This window comes from Somniosus microcephalus, chromosome 8 (assembly GCF_052327205.1).
Source record: "Somniosus microcephalus isolate GS21.2 chromosome 8, FLI_Smic_1.0, whole genome shotgun sequence".
NCBI classification, from domain to species: Eukaryota; Metazoa; Chordata; class Chondrichthyes; order Squaliformes; family Somniosidae; genus Somniosus; species Somniosus microcephalus.
In genome coordinates, this window is record NC_140994.1 from 92,782,878 (window position 1) to 92,802,086 (window position 19,209).

General features: G+C 44.8%; 1 protein-coding gene across 1 annotated transcript in view; it reads right to left on the reverse strand.

Annotated features, from left to right (window-relative positions):
• Window positions 1–1,675: 1,675 nt before the first annotated feature.
• herc4 (HECT and RLD domain containing E3 ubiquitin protein ligase 4) overlaps window positions 1,676–19,209 on the reverse strand; it is a 189,553-nt gene continuing 172,019 nt past the window's right edge. Inside the window, exons 20-21 of the mRNA XM_085996146.1 lie at window positions 8,253–8,355; window positions 1,676–8,126 (exon numbers count right to left, since the gene is read on the reverse strand). Coding sequence (XP_085852272.1) covers window positions 7,918–8,126; window positions 8,253–8,355 — 312 coding nt within the window. The 3' untranslated portion in view covers window positions 1,676–7,917. The remainder of the gene's footprint in view (window positions 8,127–8,252; window positions 8,356–19,209) is intronic.

Genomic DNA, 19,209 nt, shown 5'->3' on the forward strand with positions numbered 1-19,209 from the left:
CTTGCTGGCGACATGCCTCCAGGCTCTCCTGTAGACGCGTAACGGCGCCTTCTTGCCATTGTCCAGGTACAAAACATGGCGCCTCTTCTCCACAGCACCAACCAGCACACTCAGATTATGCTCTGAGAAGCGCTGCGCATGTTCACGGGCCTTCTGCATGGCTTCAGGCGCTATTTGGGTCCAGCAGCAGTGTTCAGGCCTAGCTGGAGGGCTCCACTATCCAGGGCGTAGCAGCAGACACAGTCGACCCTTCCCCCTTAAGAGCTGGCCGGCGCCAGGGTGTCTGCTATCAATCACGAGATGGCCGCACCTGCGCTGCGCCCGGCCTCGGCGCTATCAATCAGCACCTCCGGCTTAGCGCCCAAAGAGAGGCGTCCAGCACCAGTTTTAGCGCTTGAGTGAATTCTTAGGGCGAAGCTAATGAATATTGGAGAAGTGGCCTCGATTTGGCGGCGGGCGCAAACTTTAGCGGCCGCCCCACTTTACCGCCCCAAAAGTGGCTACAATGAATTTCTAGGCCATGGTTTCTGCGCTTGAGGCCCAGCTGGCAAAACTGTCACATATGTAGGCTGAAAGGTTCCTGCAATGGACAATTCAGGAAGTAGTCATCCTACAGGCAGACTGAATTAGCAATGGTCAGTGGTGGCTTTAAATGTGTGTCTCCATCTCCTTGAAGGCATGCTGTAATATTGACCTTTGGGGGATGGTGCCATAGCATGGCACAGACTATGCTTTTCAGAAGCAACTCATACAGCCCTGCCTCCACTTCAGCAGACATTGATGGGAGGTGGTCTTGACAATAACTTGTGCACCCTTTGTTTGTGCCCCTCTCTTAGACCCCTGCCCCTTCAGCCTTGATAAAACTGCTAATGGGTTGATGTGCTTTTTGAGGCTCCCCAAAGGCTTTCAGAATTTTTGTCATGCTATTGTGCCACTGGCCTTAAATGGCCCCATCCCTTTAAATTTCACACACACAATTATTTGCTCTCATTACTAGTGTACTCCCTACTTACATCCAGATCTGCACCTGAAACTATGCTAATGAGGTAACCTCAGAAAACCAAGTGTAATAGCACACTTTCATTTGAGTCTCGTCTAAAATCTGTTACTAACTATTCTGCAATAAACTGCACAAAAAGAAGTCTAGGGCAGGGAGACCAGAGATTGCTTTTTAATTCATAAAATGTTCTATGTAAGCTTCCCAAAAATAAACTGAACTGCATCTGGAATGTATTTTTGAGGTCACAGCATGGAAAGCGAAGCATAGTTGAAATTATTTTGCATATTTTCCAACACAATATAGCCCCATAAAACAGATGTATAGCTGAGCAGAAGATGCAAATGAAACTTGCTGAAGCCATTCCACCTAGTAGTGAGTTTCTAGTTGCAGGTGGCCCATCTAATGGAGAGAAGGTCCAATCAAGAGAGTAAATATGAAGACAAATTTATCCAGGTTGCTTTCATATAGCCAAGACTCTGGTTACAGACTTGGCATTCTCTTTGATCATGAAATAGTGTTCACAATCTTGGAAGGAGGAGTATATGGAGATGTGTCTCAACAGAAGGCAATGTAATTCAATACCATGGAGTGTGTTCTAGTCCCATTAACAGTTTTGTTTTCTTGAGCAATATGTCCAACTCTCATCTACTTCAAAAAAATAAATGCCACCACAAAAACACAGCATCCACTTTATTGATACCCCAGTGCTACAAAATGGAATTGTAAATGAATGTCAAACTTGCCAAAGGTACTGAGAATTCTGTTAAAAACTAACAGATATTCTATTTTCATAGTCATTGTAGCAAATAAAATACTTAAAGGAAAGTAGTTTTCATAAGTTAAAGCACCAGTCCTCAAGAACTGAATAAAGATTCCCATTTGTCGATGTATATTAAGTCAGTTCTCAGCCAAGCTGCTTAGCATGCCTCATACTTGACTGAAGAGGTGCAATTTGAAATACGAAATACAGCGTGAAGCACATTTTGGCAAAAGTGAAGCACTCAAATTGGGAAATTGGAGTTTCTATAACTAGAATTGTGTGTTCTGTTTTCCAGTATGTTTATTTTTCTGACCTTACACAATTTTATTATTTGATTCTTTTAAATCGGAGAACATTGACACTCATGCTTCTACTACAATTCTCTTAAATGCAACTTTTATGTTCACAGCCATTTATGATAAATACATATATTATATTTAAAGGCTCATATCTAGCTCTTGATGCCACATTTTTACTGCTACCACAGCATTATAGCAGGAAATTATATAATTATCTTCAGAGAAATATGAGCAAGCTTAATTATTAAGGCAGTTTAAATATTTTTACTTAAAAGTGAAATCTTTAATTCAAGGTTGTAACATGGTCCATACAAGAGAATATGTACTAAGATAAAATCGAACTCTCCAAATTTACTAGAAAATAAGTTACAGCATATTGACATTTCAAAATCAAGCTGAGACACCTGATGAACAAATACACTGCATTTTTATATAGTAAAAATATTTTATCCTGTAAATCTACAAGATAGCGATGGCTATTCAAACAGTGCAAGTATCTTAGCACTTTAGGGTCAAAGGTGAAACCCAAGACATTGGAGCTCTGGCTTAGAAGTTTTAAATCCAAAATGCTTTTATCTTACTTTTGCATATATTACAAAAATAATTTAAAGATATTTCTTTACCTATCAATCACAGCTCTGGCTTCTCCCAAAGTTACCCCTTTGTTGAGGCGGAGTCCTAGAAAAATGAGTTTTAAGATTCAAAATTGCATTGGGAATAATTTTAGAGTAAGAATAGAGGGCCCTTTTAAACTGTGATCTTAGTTTCTGATCCTAATAGGATCCTACTAATTGTACTCATCTTTGACACTATGGGGTCGATTTTAACTCGGGTGCGGGGAATTGTCAGGTTCCCCGAATTCGGTGTTTCCCACACGAATCTAAATAGGTGTGTGAGATTGATGCAACTTTAACTCAATTGGCGAATTGATTTCCAACGTGTGGGAACCCTTGGCAAATGAGTATTTCCAGTCAGAAAGTCGCATAATATGACGTCATTAATGCTGCTGCATTTAGGGTCTGCAACAAGCCTTGCTTCTTCTGCAGGCTGCCAACCTTTTGGCATTTGCTGATGCCATTCTGCTTCCAGCTCAGTGTAAGAGAAAGACCGAGGCCTGCACCCTGTTTTGACGACGTTGCCCTGCAGGCTTTAGTGGAGGGAGCAAGAGCTCACAAGGAGGTGCTCTTCCCTTCATCAGGAAGATGCCTCCCCAGCAGACAAAGGCTGCGTGGCTGCAAGTGGCAGAGGAGGTTAACTCCTTATCGGCTACCCGCAGAACCTGGATACAGTGCAGGAAGAAATTTCATGACCTTCAGCACACTGGAAAAGTGAGTATGAAGTTCCCATCACTCTCAATCTGATCTCCATTGACTCTCCTCACCAGCACTCAGCTTTAGCAATCTCTTCCTCCACATCCCACTTGACACTGACATCCATGCACCCTTACCCATTTCCCCTCTCTCTATGCTCACATTCACCTAACTATTCAACTATGCAGCCCTCACACTCCCCATCACTCTGATGCTATGAAAACAAGTGACAACACACAGGGAGGGTCCTTGGTCTTGCCACCTCACTCCATCTTTGTCTCCTTCTAAGCATCTATGCTATGGATTCTCTACACTCACTCCTTCATTCTCACTCAAACTCCACTTGTCTCCCCCATTGCAGGAAAAGAGTGCTCACAATAAAAGAGAACGAGCGAGGACAGGAGGAGGGCCACCATCAGTAGCCCACCTCACCCCCTGGGAGGAGGCGGTCCTGGAGATCGTAGGACTGGAGGATGAGGCGCAAGTGGGGGACGGACAGACGGGTGCGTCACAGCAAGCTAGTGACAAGAGTAATTTTCCATCTCTCTCATTGACATTGCATGAGTGGCTGATAATGATTCTGAAGCTATAACAGATGGACCTATGATCATCTGCAATATGCATGTAACCTTGACCTCACATCTCTTTCCTTCACTCCCCCACAGGACCATCGAGAGCCCCCGTCCCCACTGTCCAGGAGGAAGAGCCTGAGCCTCAGAGGAAGCTGAAACCTCTGAAGGCGCAGCGTCAGCAGAATTCAGTGCACCCAGCACCAGCGCAGACACTCGCACCTTGGTGGGACCTTCGGGACATAGAGTAGTGTTGTCACCTGGTGTATCACAGCTCACAAGTGAGCATCAGCAGATTGTGGAGACAGGGACAGCAGTGGAGAGTGCTAGTCGGAGGGTTGATGTGTGGAGCGAATGGAGGAGTCTATAGCGAACATGAGCAGAGCCAGTGGAGTCATTGGCGCATGAACGCATCACCATGGAAAGGATGGCAACCTCCATGGAGGAGATAAGTCACCAGGGTATGGAAAACATGGTGAGTGCTCATAATAGAATGACATCTCTTGAGGAGCGATGGGCATCTATTGAACAGAGAAACCAGACCTTCATGGAAGTCCTTCTGAGTAGGACTGCCAGTGCAGATATGGGTCCCCGTGGCCCCCTGATGTGCAAGGTGCTCTCAAGCCACTTCCAAGCGCTGGCACCTTCTGGCCTGTGCAGCGTCAGGTGGGTGAGCAGCAGCCTGGCGCTCCTGTTGCTGCTGCTGTTGTTCCTGGTTCTGCTGGTGCCACGGCTGGTGTTCGAGCTCATCTAATGCCCAGAAGGGAAGGCAATAAATGGCTCCCATGCTTCTGGTATATGCCTCCGTTGAGGAAACGCTGAGTGAAGGTGGCGAGCGGGGTTTCCCAGGAGGTCACACTGGAGGTGTGTGTGAGGCTCCAACCTTCCACAGGTGTGGTTAAGCCTGGTAAAAGTTGCCCCAGGCCTGAAACAACAAAGTCCTGCCACCTGCAAATGATGACTGATCAAATCTCCTCTTTAATGGTTGACCTGCAGCTGATAGTCAGCAAGCCAATAGTGCTCACGCCAGGTTTCACAGGCATGATCCCCACCAGGCGTGTGTTACATGGGAAAAGGGTTAAAAATGCAAGGGCCTGTTAAAATGGGATTATAAAGGCCAATTATTGCTGATTAAGGGCCTTAAAGACCAGTCCCGCCTGTTGGAGGCGGGACTGATTCGGGACCATCAGGCACGCCTGGGTTAAAATGGCTCGGGGTCGGGATCCAGGTGGGTCCCGACCCCCAGTTTTTGCGATTTTAACCCCCCACACGCCTCAAAGCCCGCCTCACGGCCGAGTTAAAATCGACCCCTATGTCTGTTACTCATTTCTGCATCATTCTTGGCTTAGGCTGAATCAAAGTTTTTGCCAAGATTCCGTTAGTTAAGGAACTGAGCAGAATACTTAGGTCCTTAATTCATGAAATTATGCATATATTCTTTTGTAACATTGGAAAAGAGAGGTGAACAAGGGGTATAGAAGTAGACTTAATGAACACAAGCGCTCATGTACATAGCATGCCAGTGTTGCCACATGTATATTTTCTCAATGCTTTTTCCATATGCCAAAAAGTGATTGTATCACAAAAATCTTAACACTATTTACTGATCTCAACTAGTCATAAAAGTACAACGTAATCTTACAGACAACTTAATTTATACTTGCCAACAAGTAATGAGAAAATTATGGGTGAGTATTTCATGCAACTGTACTCCCGTCTCCCCATACTTTAGTTCAGGGGTTCTCAACCTATTTGCATCCAAGGCACCCCATGTTATAAAAATTCTGTGGCACCCCTGTAGCACAAGTATTTTTCAGTATAAAAATTAGTTATTTGTTATTAATAGCTCTATTACACCTTATGTAAGGAAGAATTTATTAAGTCCTAAATTTACAAAAGCAAAATACTATGAATGCTGGAAATCTAAAATAAAAACAGAAAATGGTGGAAATACTCAGCATTTAACATTTCAGGTCTGACAAAAAATCATTAAGCTGAAACGTTAACTTTGTTTCTCTCGCCACAGATGCTACCTGACCTGCTGAGTATTTCCAGCATTATGTTCTAAATTATGTGCCCATTTGTTGCCCAAGGTCTGCTCCACCCCATCAACCATTTGCTTAACAGGAAGTGAACCAGGAGCAACAAGCACAGTGCTCACTACAGGCTCGTTTTGTGCCTATTCAGTGGGACTGGGCTAAAATTCCATGTCCAGGTCCTCCATTCGGAAACAGAACTTCCCTCTTATTTTGATACCAAACCCCAACAATGTGGTGAAAGCCAGTGACTTGAATTAACAGCAGCAGTAATGGCAGAGGTGGATGTCACATGAGAGGAATGGAGAAATAGACAGGGCCCTGAGCGACTTTACCCACCCGACCTCATCGCCATAAATTCTTTAGTGACAAAGGCAGCCCACCTCTTTCCTCCTCCCCAACCCTTTCACAAATAGCCAGCAGTATCTCAAAGGACACGAGCGCCCAGCCCAGCAAGGCCTTTCCCTCTGTCAAAGAAGTACATGGCCATGAATATAAAGCTCCGAGTCTGATAATTTTCTCACCTGTTTGCTTCACCTCCATTTTGTGTGCATCATCTCAGTGTCCTACTCAACTATTTTCAGAACTTTTTACTCTTTTGCCTGTTTGCCTCATTCAAACAAAAAATGGTTTTGGTGGTCAATGCTCCTCTGTGACAGGCTGCTGACTTCCGCCCTGCTGTTCCTTCCCCCGCCATTTGGTTGTGTTTAGTCCTATGAAGTGGTTCGTCCATCTTCGAGTTCTGATCAAGGTTCAACAGTCGAATCATTAACCTGACTTTCTTCCCTTTTCATGAAGGTTGAACGTATTTCCTGCATCATCTGTTTTTATTTCTTTGACTCTTACCCGTTGAACTCCCCCTCCCCTCTGCACTTGGTTCAGTCCAAGAAGCTGCTTTTATATTGGTTTCTTGCCATTTTAGTTGCTGCCGGCTCCTGACATGTGGGCCTTGTGCAGCCAGCAGCAACTGCAAGGTAAACGCGCTGGATCCACCAAGGCCGGTAGCTGGGATATCGTTTTTCCAAAAAATAAATAAACTGGGTCTGCTCAATAGCTGGTCTTAGTGTCTCAGTGGCTGGCCTTAAGTGTACCTGGCAAGTTAACTTGAGGGTTGCCACCAGCTACAGGAGAACCATACACCAGCAGCCAGCAAGAAAGCAACATAAAAGCAACTATAGAAGGAACTTGTTTATTTCCTGATACCTAAATGGAAGGATCCAAGTCGAAACATTAGACAATCTTGTTGCATTACCAGCAACTTCCGTTTTATTAATTTCCACCATTTACAGTTTTCGACCCCGAGTCGGCAGATCTCCCTCTGTGCTAGCGGCGATGTGAATTACAGAGTGTGCGCGAAATGGCTTCATTACAATGGGGTTGAAAGGAAGGCTCATGCTACCTCGGCCCATGCAAAGGGACTTGTCCAAGCTTTCAAATGGTGTCCAACAGTAAGAACCTGAATTGACTGCACATGCAGTCTTTGTATCGCTGAGACTATTCCACTCATCTCAATATACAGGGGAGACTACTGTTGTTTATGCCATAAACATCAGTATTCTCCCCTGTATATTGATGGAACAAAGCAACTGGTGGACCCCTTGAAATCTTCTCATGGACACCTAGGGGGCCGCAGACCAACGGTTGAGAACACCTGCTCTAGTTGACTTTGTATCTATAAGGCAATGTATTAGTGGCTCTTGTGATGTTATCAATATAGATAATTTAAACCCATAATTTGTAAATGTAATTTTAACATGTAGCATTAACAGTGTACATGATTCTATACAAATTGCTAAAATGAACACAATGTAAGCTCTTTACTGTATTTTGTTCAGTTCAATTTCTCATGACACAGCATTTGTTGTTAAATGTGTAATATCCAAGGATTCAGCTTTTTACCCAACTCAAAAAGCAAAAGATGTGCAGTTAAGGGTTGATTGTTTTTACACCAAGCTGAAGCCTTCATAATGATCTATGGCTTTAACTAGCTTGGCCTTGAGGGTTTCTTTGTCTGTGTATTTTGGCAGATCCAGAAGATTAAAGCAGGTGTGTGCCACTGGAAGGTAATTATCTCCACCTCCAGTTGGTTGAATTATAAACTTTAGGCTCTTCATTCCAAGAATTGGGATACGGTCACTGCCAGTTAGAAACACTGTAAAGTAAATGCAAAACATAATCATTCTCAGATCCAACCAGCGCACCGAAAGGAAGAGAGTTAAAACAGATAAAATCATGAACAGTTAATTCAATTAGTTCATCCATGCCTTTAAAGACTTACACAGAAAACGTTTTTTCTTTTCCAAAGGTAGTTCATGGAACACCTCCCAGAAGAGTTTGATGGTAGCATGTTCTGCCCAGTATTCTCCTTTATATTCAGTATTCTATGCAAAAAAAACAAAGCTGCTTACTTGCAAAATCAAGAACCTATAGATTAGAAAAAGTTACATTTTGGAACAAGCAAGTATTAGGTTGAATACTGTGTGCATGGAAGGTAGACAACAAAGATGGTCATGTGCAGAGAGATATCAGAATGGAAATCAGTTGCCTGTGGAATTCCACAAGGGCTGATGTTTATAATTTTTATAAATGACTTGGGAGGACAGGATAGTTTTCAAGCTGACTTAAGTTTGTAGATGACATCTATTTGGGATCTGGACAAACTAGGTCAATGGACAGAAAGGCAGCAGTAAGAATTCGATACATATAATTGCAAAGTCATGAGATTAAGTAAAAAGTAATGACAATGTTGGTACATATTAAATGGAAACACTCGAGGTTAAAGCATTAGAGACCTGGGGCTTTTGTGGATAGGTTGTTAAAATCGTTCAGTTCAGTTTCTCATGGGTGGTCAAGAAAGCACATAGAATGTTGGGTGTATAACTAGGGGTGTGACTTATAAATCAAAAAGATTTTGAAATGGTACTTGGCCTTGATGAAACCACATCTGGTATAATGTTTCAAGTTTGGTCTCCAAATTACAGAAAGAATATATTATTGTAGGAAGAAGTCCAGAGGAGGGCTATAGGCCGATTACTCAACTTAAAGGGCTGGATTATGAAGAGATATGGTTTACTCTGTGATTTTGCTCTTGAGAACAGGACAATGTGGGGCAACTTGATAGAGGGCTTAAAAATGTTCACAGTAATGGAGAAATTAGATTCAGGAAAACCTTAAATTGTGTCACTGAAAGGACTATGAACACAGTTTAAAGCTAGGGTGTCAAAACAGTGATGGAGTGGTAAAAATGTGGATTAGATTACCAGTGGAACAGAAAATCATAACAGTTATAAAAAAGGACTCAAATAGTTCCTATTATAAACAGGATTCAAAGCTATTTGCTCTAGGATAATATTGTGGAACCTGATGAGAGGTTTGGAAGACTAAGGGGTTAGATGGACCAATAGTTATCTCTTGCCCAAAACATTACTATATGATGCAAAACATACAAAGACAGAATGTGAACAAACATATTATCTAATAATAAACATGAACTAATATACAATTGCAATTATAAAGCTATTACAGTAGCAACATTTTTCTTCCAAATAATCTCAATTTACACCATAAAAACAGACATACTTAGGGGGAGATTTTCCCATTGGAGGCGGGTTGGGAGCGGGTTTGGGGGTGGGCGGGTGCCGAACCCACCTCCACTGTCAGGTGGGAAAAAGTTTGGATTTTCCCCTAATTGCCCAATTAATTCCGGGCGTGTGGATTCCCCTGGGCCAATTACTCTTTAGGGACTGAAACTTGCCTCTGCTGACGTCACTTAAGCAGTTTCATTTAAGGGCTGCTTGCTTCCTTGGTTCATTTCACTGTTGTTTTATGGATGCTGCACAACTTGGAAACTTTTGCGTTGAGAAGAAATGGCCAATTCCAGAGCCAAGGCCTCCCCGAGATTCACAGATGAGTCCCTGAGAAGAAGCCTCCCACACAAACCAAGGCTGTGTGGGTGCAGCTGGCATGGGATGTTACCTCCAGGTCTGTGTGCAGCAGAACATGGCTGCAGTGCCGCAAGAGGTTCAATGACCATGTAAGATCAGCCAAAGTGAGTATACCATCAGCTTGACCATCCTTCTGCTCCCCTTCTCCTCTCATCACCAGCACTCTGCATTGTCAACCTCCTCCTCCACATCCCACTTTACCTATACAACCCTTGCACCCATAACCATCCCTCTCACTCTATGAACACAATTACTACACTATTCGACTATGCTGCCCTCACACTCCCTATCAATGTTATGCAATGACAACGACTAACAACACACAGGGAGGGCCCTTGGAAATGGAACCTCACTCCATCTTTGTCTCCTTCTAAGCATCTCTGCTCTGGACTCTCTACACTCACTCCATCATTCTCATTCAAACTCCACTTGTCTCCCTCATTGCAGGAAAAGAGAGCCCACAATAAAAGGGAAAGGACGAAGACTGGAGGAGGGCCACCTTCCCTCACCCAATTGACCCATGTTGAAGAGGCGGCCCTGGAAATCGTTGGTTCTGAGGTGGAGTTGGAAATGGGGGATGGACAGATGGGCGCAGCAGAGCAAGCTGGTGACAGAATAGTTTTGCATCTCTCTCATTTACATTGCAGAGTCACTAAAATGGCTGCTGATGTACATTTATAGAATGGCAATTGATCATCTACGCTATTGCATGTGCATGCCACGCTACCGTAACATCTCTAACTCATTCCTTTACTCCCCCACAGGACCATCGACAGACACCCTCCCCACTGTCCAGGAGGAAGAGCCTGAGGTGGAAGCCTCTCCAAGTGGAGACCAATTCTGTCCCTCAGAATTTTTTCCAATAATTTCCCTACCACCGATGTTAGGCTCACTGGCCTGTAATTCCCCGGTTTATCCCTACTACCCTTCTTGAATAATGGTACTACGTTAGCTGTTCTCCAGTCCTCTGGCACCTCCCCTGTGGCCAGAGAGGTTCTGAAAATTTGTGTCAGAGCCCCTGCAATCTCCTCCCTTGCCTCACATAGTAGCCTGGGATACATCTTGTCTGGGCCTGGGGATTTATCCACTTTTAAGCCTGCTAAAACCTCCTCCCTCTCAATGCTAATTTGTTCAAGTATATCACAATCCCCCTGTCTCATTTCTATGCCTACATCGTCCTTCTCCATAGTAAACACAGATGCAAAATATTCATTTAAAACCTCACCTACATCTTTCGGCTCTACACACAGATTGCTACTTTGGTCCCGAATGGGCCCGACTCTTTCCCTGGTTATCCTCTTGCCCTTAATATACATATAAAACACCTTGGGATTTTCCTTTATTTTGCCTTTCAGTGTTTTTTCATGCCCCCTCTTCGCTCTCCTAATTTCTTTTTTAAGTACCCCCCTGCACTTTCTATACTCCTCTGGGGCTTCCACTGTTTTTAGTCCTTTGTATCTGCCAAAAGCCTCCCTTTTTTTCCCTAATCCATTCTTGTATATCCCTTGACATCCAGGGTTCCCTGGGCTTGTTGGTCCCACCCTTGACCTCTTTGGGAACATGTTGGCGCTGTACTCTATTTCTTTTCTGAAAGACTCCCACTGCTCTGATGTGGATTTTCCTACAGGTAGCTGATCCCTGTCCACTTTGGCCAGATCCTGCCTGATCATATTAAAATCGGCCTTCCCCCAATTTAGAACCTTTATTTCTGGTCCATCTTTGTCCTTTTCCATGACTACCTTAAATCTCACCGAATTATGGTCACTGTCACCAAAATGCTCTCCTACTGACACTTCTACCACCTGCCCGGCTACATTCCCTAGAATTAAGGTCCAGTACCACCCCCTCTCTTGTAGGACTTTCTACATGCTGGCTCAAAAAGCTCTCCTGGATGCACTTTAGGAATTCTGCACCCACTAAGGCCTTTCACACTCTGAATATTCCAGTTAATATTGGGGAAGTTGAAATCCCCTACTATTATTACCCTATTATTTCTACACTTCTCTGAGATTTGGACAATTGTGGAAAAATAGAGGATTTCTAACCTCCTCGGGCAGTCCGATCTCACACCGTCAGTTAGTTTCAGACCTCCTGCAAGCCCTTTTACTCCCCAAACAGATAGCCGTGATTAAATGCTCTGCCCATACCACTGGCCAAAACCCGGTAGATATAGGAAACCGCCGCACTGATGAGGCAGCCAAAATTGCTTCTAGGAGTCACCAAATGATTGTGCCCCGAATTATGAGGCAGACTAAAAATTCCAACAAGAATCAGTCTACCTCGGAAAAACTAATGCCAACCATCCAAGAGGTGATTAAGTTGCAGGAGGACGCTTCCTGGCACTGGCGGTGCTCCTGCTGCCCAGGAAGGGGGGAAAAAGAGTGGGAGAGCAATAGTGGTAGGGGATTCTATAGTAAGGGGAACAGATAGGCGTTTCTGTGGCCGTAGACGTGAATCCAGGATGGTTTGTTGCCTCCCTGGTGCCAGGGTCAAGGATGTCACTGAGCGGCTGCAGGGCATTCTGGAGGGGGAGGGTGAACAGCCAGAGGTCGTGGTCCACATTGGTACCAACGACATAGGTAAAAAGAGGGATGAGGTCCTGCAGCAAGAATTTAGGGAGCTAGGTGAAGGATTAAAGAGCAGGACCTCGAGGGTTGTAATCTCTGGATTACTCCCAGTGCCACGTGCTAGTAAGTATAGAAATAGGAAGATAGAACAGATGAATGCGTGGCTAAAGGGATGGTGCAGGGGGGAGGGCTTTAGTTTCCTGGATCACTGGGTCTGCTTCTGGGAAAGGTGGGACTTGTACAAGTCGGACGGTTTACACCTGAACCAGAGGGGAACCAATATCCTTGCGGGAAGGTTTGCTAGCACTGCTGGGGGGGGTTTAAACTAACTTGGCAGGGGGATGGGGTACAGAGTGGAGCTATAGTAGGGGGTGATTTACAGCCAAATACAGAGGGAAAAACAAGTCAGCTGGGAAGGCAAAGCAAATATGTGAAGGCAAAAGAGAATATGGCAGGGCTGGAAGGCATTTATTTTAATGCAAGGAGTCTTGCAAATAAGGTGGATGAACTGAAGTTGTTGTTGAACACATGGGAGTACGATATTGTTGCTATCACGGAGACATGGTTGAGGGAGGGTCAGGACTGGCAGCTCAATATTCCGGGGTATGGAATCTTCAGGCGAGACAGAGGGGGGTGTAAAAGGGGAGGGGGTGTTGCAATATTAATTAAGGAGTCAATTACTGCTGTAAGGAGGGATGATATATTAGCGGGTTCCTCTAATGAGGCCATATGGGTAGAACTTAAAAAGAAAAAGGGGGCAAGCACTTTGCTGGGAGTGTACTATAGGCCCCCAAACAGTCAGGGGGAGATAGAGGAACAGATATGTAGGCAAATCTCAGAAAAGTGCGAAAATAATAGGGTAATAATAGTGGGGGATTTCAACTTCCCCAATATAAATTGGGATAGTCAGAGTGTGAAAGGCTTAGAGGGTGCAGAATTCTTAAAGTGCATCCAGGAGAGCTTTTTGAGCCAACATGTAGAAAGTCCTACAAGAGAGGGGGCGGTACTGGACCTAATTCTGGGGAATGTAGCCGGGCAAGTGGTGGAAGTGTCAGTAGGAGAGCATTTTGGCGACAGTGACCACAATTCGGTGAGATTTAAGGTGGTCATGGAAAAAGACAAAGACGGCCCGGAAATAAGGGTTCTAAATTGGGGGAAGGCCGATTTTAATATGATAAGGCAGGATCTGGCCAAATTGGACTGGGAGCAGCTACTTATAGGAAAATCCGCATCAAAACAGTGGGAGACTTTCAGAAGGGAAGTAGAGAGAGTACAACGCCAACATGTTCCTGTAAAGGTCAAGGGTGGGACCAACAAGCAAAGGGAACCTTGGATGACAAGGGATATACAAAAATGCATTAGAAATAAAAGGGGGGCTTTTGGCAGTTACAAAAGACTAAAGACGGAAGAAGCCCTAGAGGAGTATAAAAAATGCAGGGGCATACTTAAAAAAGAAATTAGGAGGGCGAGGAGGGGCCATGAAATAACACTGGCGAGCAAAATAAAGGAAAATCCTAAGATGTTTTATAAGTATATTAAGGGCAAGAGGATAACCAGGGAAAGGGTAGGGCCCATTAGGGACCAAAGTGGCAATCTGTGTGTAGAGCCAGATGATGTAGGCGGGGTTTTAAATGAATTTTTTGCATCTGTGTTCACTATGGAGAAAGACGATGCAGACATAGAAATCGGGCAAGGGGGCTGTGACATACTTGAACATATTAGCATCGAGAGGGAGGAGGTGCTAGCGGTTTTAGCAGGCCAAAAAGTGGATAAATCCCCAGGCCCAGACGAGATGTATCCCAGGCTGCTGTGGGAGGCAAAGGAGGAGATTGCAGGGGCTCGGACACAAATTTTCAGAACCTCTCTGGCCACAGTGGATGTACCAGAGGACTGGAGAACAGCTAACGTAGTACCATTATTCAAGAAGGGTAGCAGGGATAAACCAGGGAATTACAGGCCAGTGAGCCTAACATCTGTGGTAGGGAAATTATTGGAAAAAATTCTGAGGGACAAAATTAGTCTCCACTTGGAGAGGCAAGGATTAATCGGGGATAGTCAGCATGGCTTTGTCAAGGGTAAATCATGTCTGACAAATCTGATTGAATTTTTCGAGGGGGTGACTAGGGGGGTGGATGAGGGAAATGCTGTGGATGTGGTTTACATGGACTTCAGTAAAGCTTTTGACAAAGTCCCGCATAGGAGACTGGACAAGAAGGTAAGAGCCCATGGGATCCAGGGTGCCTTGGCGCGTTGGATCCTAAACTGGCTGAGTGGCAGGAGGCAGAGGGTGATGGTCGAAGGTTGCTTTTGTGACTGGAAGCCTGTGTCCAGTGGGGTACCTCAGGGATCGGTGCTGGGTCCCTTGTTGTTTGTGATCTACATAAATGATTTGGATGAGAATGTAAAAGGTATGATCAGTAAGTTCGCAGATGACACGAAAATTGGTGGGGTGGTAAATTGTGAGGAGGAAAGCCTCAGGCTACAGGACGATATAAACGGGTTGGTCGGAAAAGTGGCAAATGGAATTTAACCCTGAAAAGTGCGAGGTGATGCATTTTGGACGGACAAATAAGGCAAGGGAATACACAATGAGTGGTAGGACCCTAGGAAGTACAGAGGGTCAGAGGGACCTTGGTGTACATGTACATAGATCCCTGAAGGCAGCGGAACAGGTAGATAAGGTGGTTAAAAAGGCATATGGGATACTTGCCTTCATTAGCCGAGGCATAGAATATAAGAGCAGGGAGGTTATGATGGAACTGTACAAAACGCTGGTGAGGCCACAGCTGGAGTACTGTGTGCAGTTCTGGTCGCCTCACTATAGGAAGGATGTGATTGCTTTGGAGAGGGTGCAGAGAAGATTCACCAGGATGTTACCTGGGATGGAGCGCCTCAGCTATGAAGAGAGGCTGGACAGGCTGGGGTTGTTTTCCTTGGAGCAAAGAAGGCTGAGGGGGGACCTGATTGAGGTGTACAAAATGATGAGGGGCATAGATAGGGTAGACAAAGAGGAACTTTTCCCCTTAGTAGGGGGGTCAATAACAAGGGGGCATAGATTCAGGGTAAGGGGCAGGAGATTTAGAGGGGATTTGAGGAGGAACTTTTTCACCCAGAGGGTGGTTGGAATGTGGAACTCAATGCCTGAAAGGGTGGTAGAGGCAGGAACCCTCACAACATTCAAGAAGCATTTGGATGAGCACTTGAAATGCCATTGCATACAAGGCTATGGACCAAATGCTGGAAAATGGGATTAGACTGGACAGGGATGGATGGGCGGCGCAGACACGATGGGCCGAAGGGCCTCTTTCTGTGCTGTAAAACTCTATGACTCTATGACTCTATATCTATTCCTCTATCTCCCCTTGACTGTTTGGGGGCCTATAGTACACTCCCAGCAAAGTGCTTGCCTGCTTTTTGTTTTTAAGTTCTACCCATATGGCCTCATTAGAGGAACCTGCTAAGATATCATCCCTCCTTACTGCAGTAATTGACCCCTTGATTAATATTACGACACCCCCTCCTCTTTTACACCCCCCTCTGTCTCGCCTGAAGATTCTATACCCCGGAATACTGAGCTGCCAGTCTTGCCCCTCCCTCAACCATGTCTCTGTGACAGCAACAATATCATACTCCCATCTGTTTATCAACACCTTCAATTCATCTGCCTTACTCAAGAGTCCTTGCATTAAAATAAATGCCATCCAGCCTTGCCATACTCCCTTGTGCCGTTACATATTTGCTCTGCCTTCCAGGCTGACTTGTTTTTTCCTCTATATTTGGCTGTGCATCACCCCCTACTATAGCTCCACTCCGTATCCCATCCCCCTGCCAAATTAATTTAAACCCCCCCCAACAGCACTAGCAAACCTACCCGCAAGGATGTTGGTCCCATTCCGGTTCAGGTGCAACCCATCCGACTTGTACACGTCCCACCTTCCCCAGAAACAGACCCAGTGATCCAGGAAACTAAAGCCCTCCCTCCTGCACCAACTCTTTAGCCACGCATTCATCTGCTCTATCCTCTTATTCCTATACTCATTAGCACATGGCACCGGGAGTAATCCAGAGATTACAACCTTTGGCTTAGTGGCAGGAGGCAGAGGGTGATGGTCGAAGGTTGTTTTGTGACTGGAAGCCTGTGTTCAGTGGCGTACCGCAGGTATCGGTGCTGGGTCCCTTGCTGTTTGTAGTGTACATTAATGATTTAGATATGAATGTAGGAGGTATGATCAGTAAGTTTGCCGATGACACATAGAAACATAGAAGATAGGAGCAGGAGTAGGCCATTCGGCCCCTTGAGCCTGCTCCGCCATTCAATGCGATCATGGCTGATCATCCAAATTCAGTACCCGGTCCCCGCTTTCTCCCCATACCCCTTGATCCCTTCAGCCTTAAGAAATATATCCAACTCCTTCTTGAATATATTTAATGAACTGGCCTCCACCGCCTTCTGTGGAAGAGAGTTCCACAGGTTCACCACTCTCTGGGTGAAGAAATTCCTCCTCATTTCTGTCCTAAATGGCCTACCCTTTATCCTTAGACTGTGTCCCCTGGTTCTGGACTCCCCGAACATCGGGAACACCCTTCCTGCATCTAGTCTGTCCAGTCATGTCAGAATTTTATAAGTTTCAATGAGATCACCTCTCATTCTTCTAAACTCCAGCGAGTACAAGCCCAATCTCTCCTCAAACGTCATTCCTGCCATCCCAGGTATCAACCTGGTGAATCTTTGCTGAACTCCTTCCATGGCAAGAACATCCTTCCTCAGATAAGGCGACCAAAACTGCACACAATACTCAAGGTGTGGTCTCACCAAGGCCCTGTACAACTGCAGCAAGACATCCTTGCTCCTGTACTCAAACCCTCTCGCTACGAAGGCCAACATACCATTTGCCTTCTTAACCGCCTGCTGCACCTGCATGCTTACCTTCAGCGACTGGTGCACAAGGACACCCAGGTCTCGTTGCACTTCCCGTTCTCCCAATCTATTGCCATTTAGATAATAATCTGCCTTCCTGTTTTTGCCACCAAAGTGGATAACCTCACATTTATCCGTTATATTGCATCTGCCATGTTTCTGCCCAATCACCCAACCTGTCCAAATCATCCTGGAGTTTCTCGACATCCTCCTCACAGCACACACGCCCACCCAGCTTTGTGTCGTCTGCAAATTTGGAGATATTACATCTAGTTCCCTTGTCTAGATCATTAATATATATTGTGAATAGCTGGGGTCCAAGGACCGATCTCTGCGGTATCCCACTAGTCACCGCCTGCCACTCGGAAAAAGACCCGTTTATTCCAACTCTTTGCTTTCTGTCTGCCAACCAGTTCTCTATCCAAGTCAATACCTTGCCCCCAATCCCATGTGCCTTAACTTTACACGCTAATCTCTTATGTGGGACCTTATCGAAGGCCTTCTGAAAGTCCAGATACACCACATCCACTGGTTCTCCCTTATCTATCTACCAGTTACATCCTCAAAAAATTCCAGTAGATTAGTCAAGCACGATTTACCTTTTGTGAATCCATGTTGACTTTGTCCGATCCTGTCACTGTTTTCCAAGTGCTCTGCTATTGCATCTTTTATAATGGACTCTAGCATTTTCCCCACTACCGATGTCAGGCTTACCGGTCTGTAATTCCTTGTTTTCTCTCTACCACCTTTTTTGAATAGTGGGGTAACATTAGCTACCCTCCAATCCATGGGTACTGTTCCAGATTCCGTCGAATGTTGGAAGATGATCAGCAATGCATCTACTATTTCTAGGGCCACTTCCTTAAGTACCCTAGGATGTAGATTATCAGGCCCATGGGATTTATCAGCCTTCAATCCCATCAATTTCCCTAACACCATTTCCCTACAAATACTGATTTCTTTCAGTTCCTCCCTTTCATCAGACCCTATGTTCCCCGGCATCTCTGGGAGGTTATTTGTGTCCTCCTTTGTGAAGACAGTTGGTCTGCCATTTCTTTGTTCCCCATTATAAATTCCCCTGATTCTGACTGCAAGGGACCTACGCTTAACTTCACCAATCTTTTTCTCACACATCTATAAAAGCTTTTACAGTCAGTTTTTATGTTCCCTGAAAGCTTACTCTCATATTCTATTTTCCCCTTCTTAATTAATCCCTTTGTCCTCCTTTGTTGAATCCGAAACTGCTCCCAATCCTCAGGATTATTGCTTTTTCTGGCCAATTTATATGTCCTCTCCTTGGACCTTATGCTATCCCTAATTTCCCTTGTTAGCCACAGTTGAGTCACCTTTTTTGTTTTATTTTTATGCGAAACTGGGATGAACAAATTCTGTAGTTCAACCATGCGGTCTTTGAATGTTTGCCATTGCCTATCCACCGTCAACCCTTTGAGTGACATTCCCCAATCAATCCTACCGAACTCGCGCCTCAGACCATCGTAGTTTCCTTTATTTAAATTTAGGACCCTAGTCTCTGAGTTAACTACTTCATTCTCCATCTTAATGAAGAATTCAATCATATTATGATCGCTCCGACCCAAGGGGCCTCTTACAACAAGATTGCTAATTAATCCTTTCTCGTTACATAATACCCAGTCTAAGATGGCCTGATCTCTGGTTGGTTCGACATATTGGTCCAGGAAACCATCCCGTAAACACTCCAGGAATTCCTGCTCCACAGTATTGTTACTAATTTGGTTAGCCCAATCTATATGTAGATTAAAGTCACCCATGATGACTGCTGTGCCC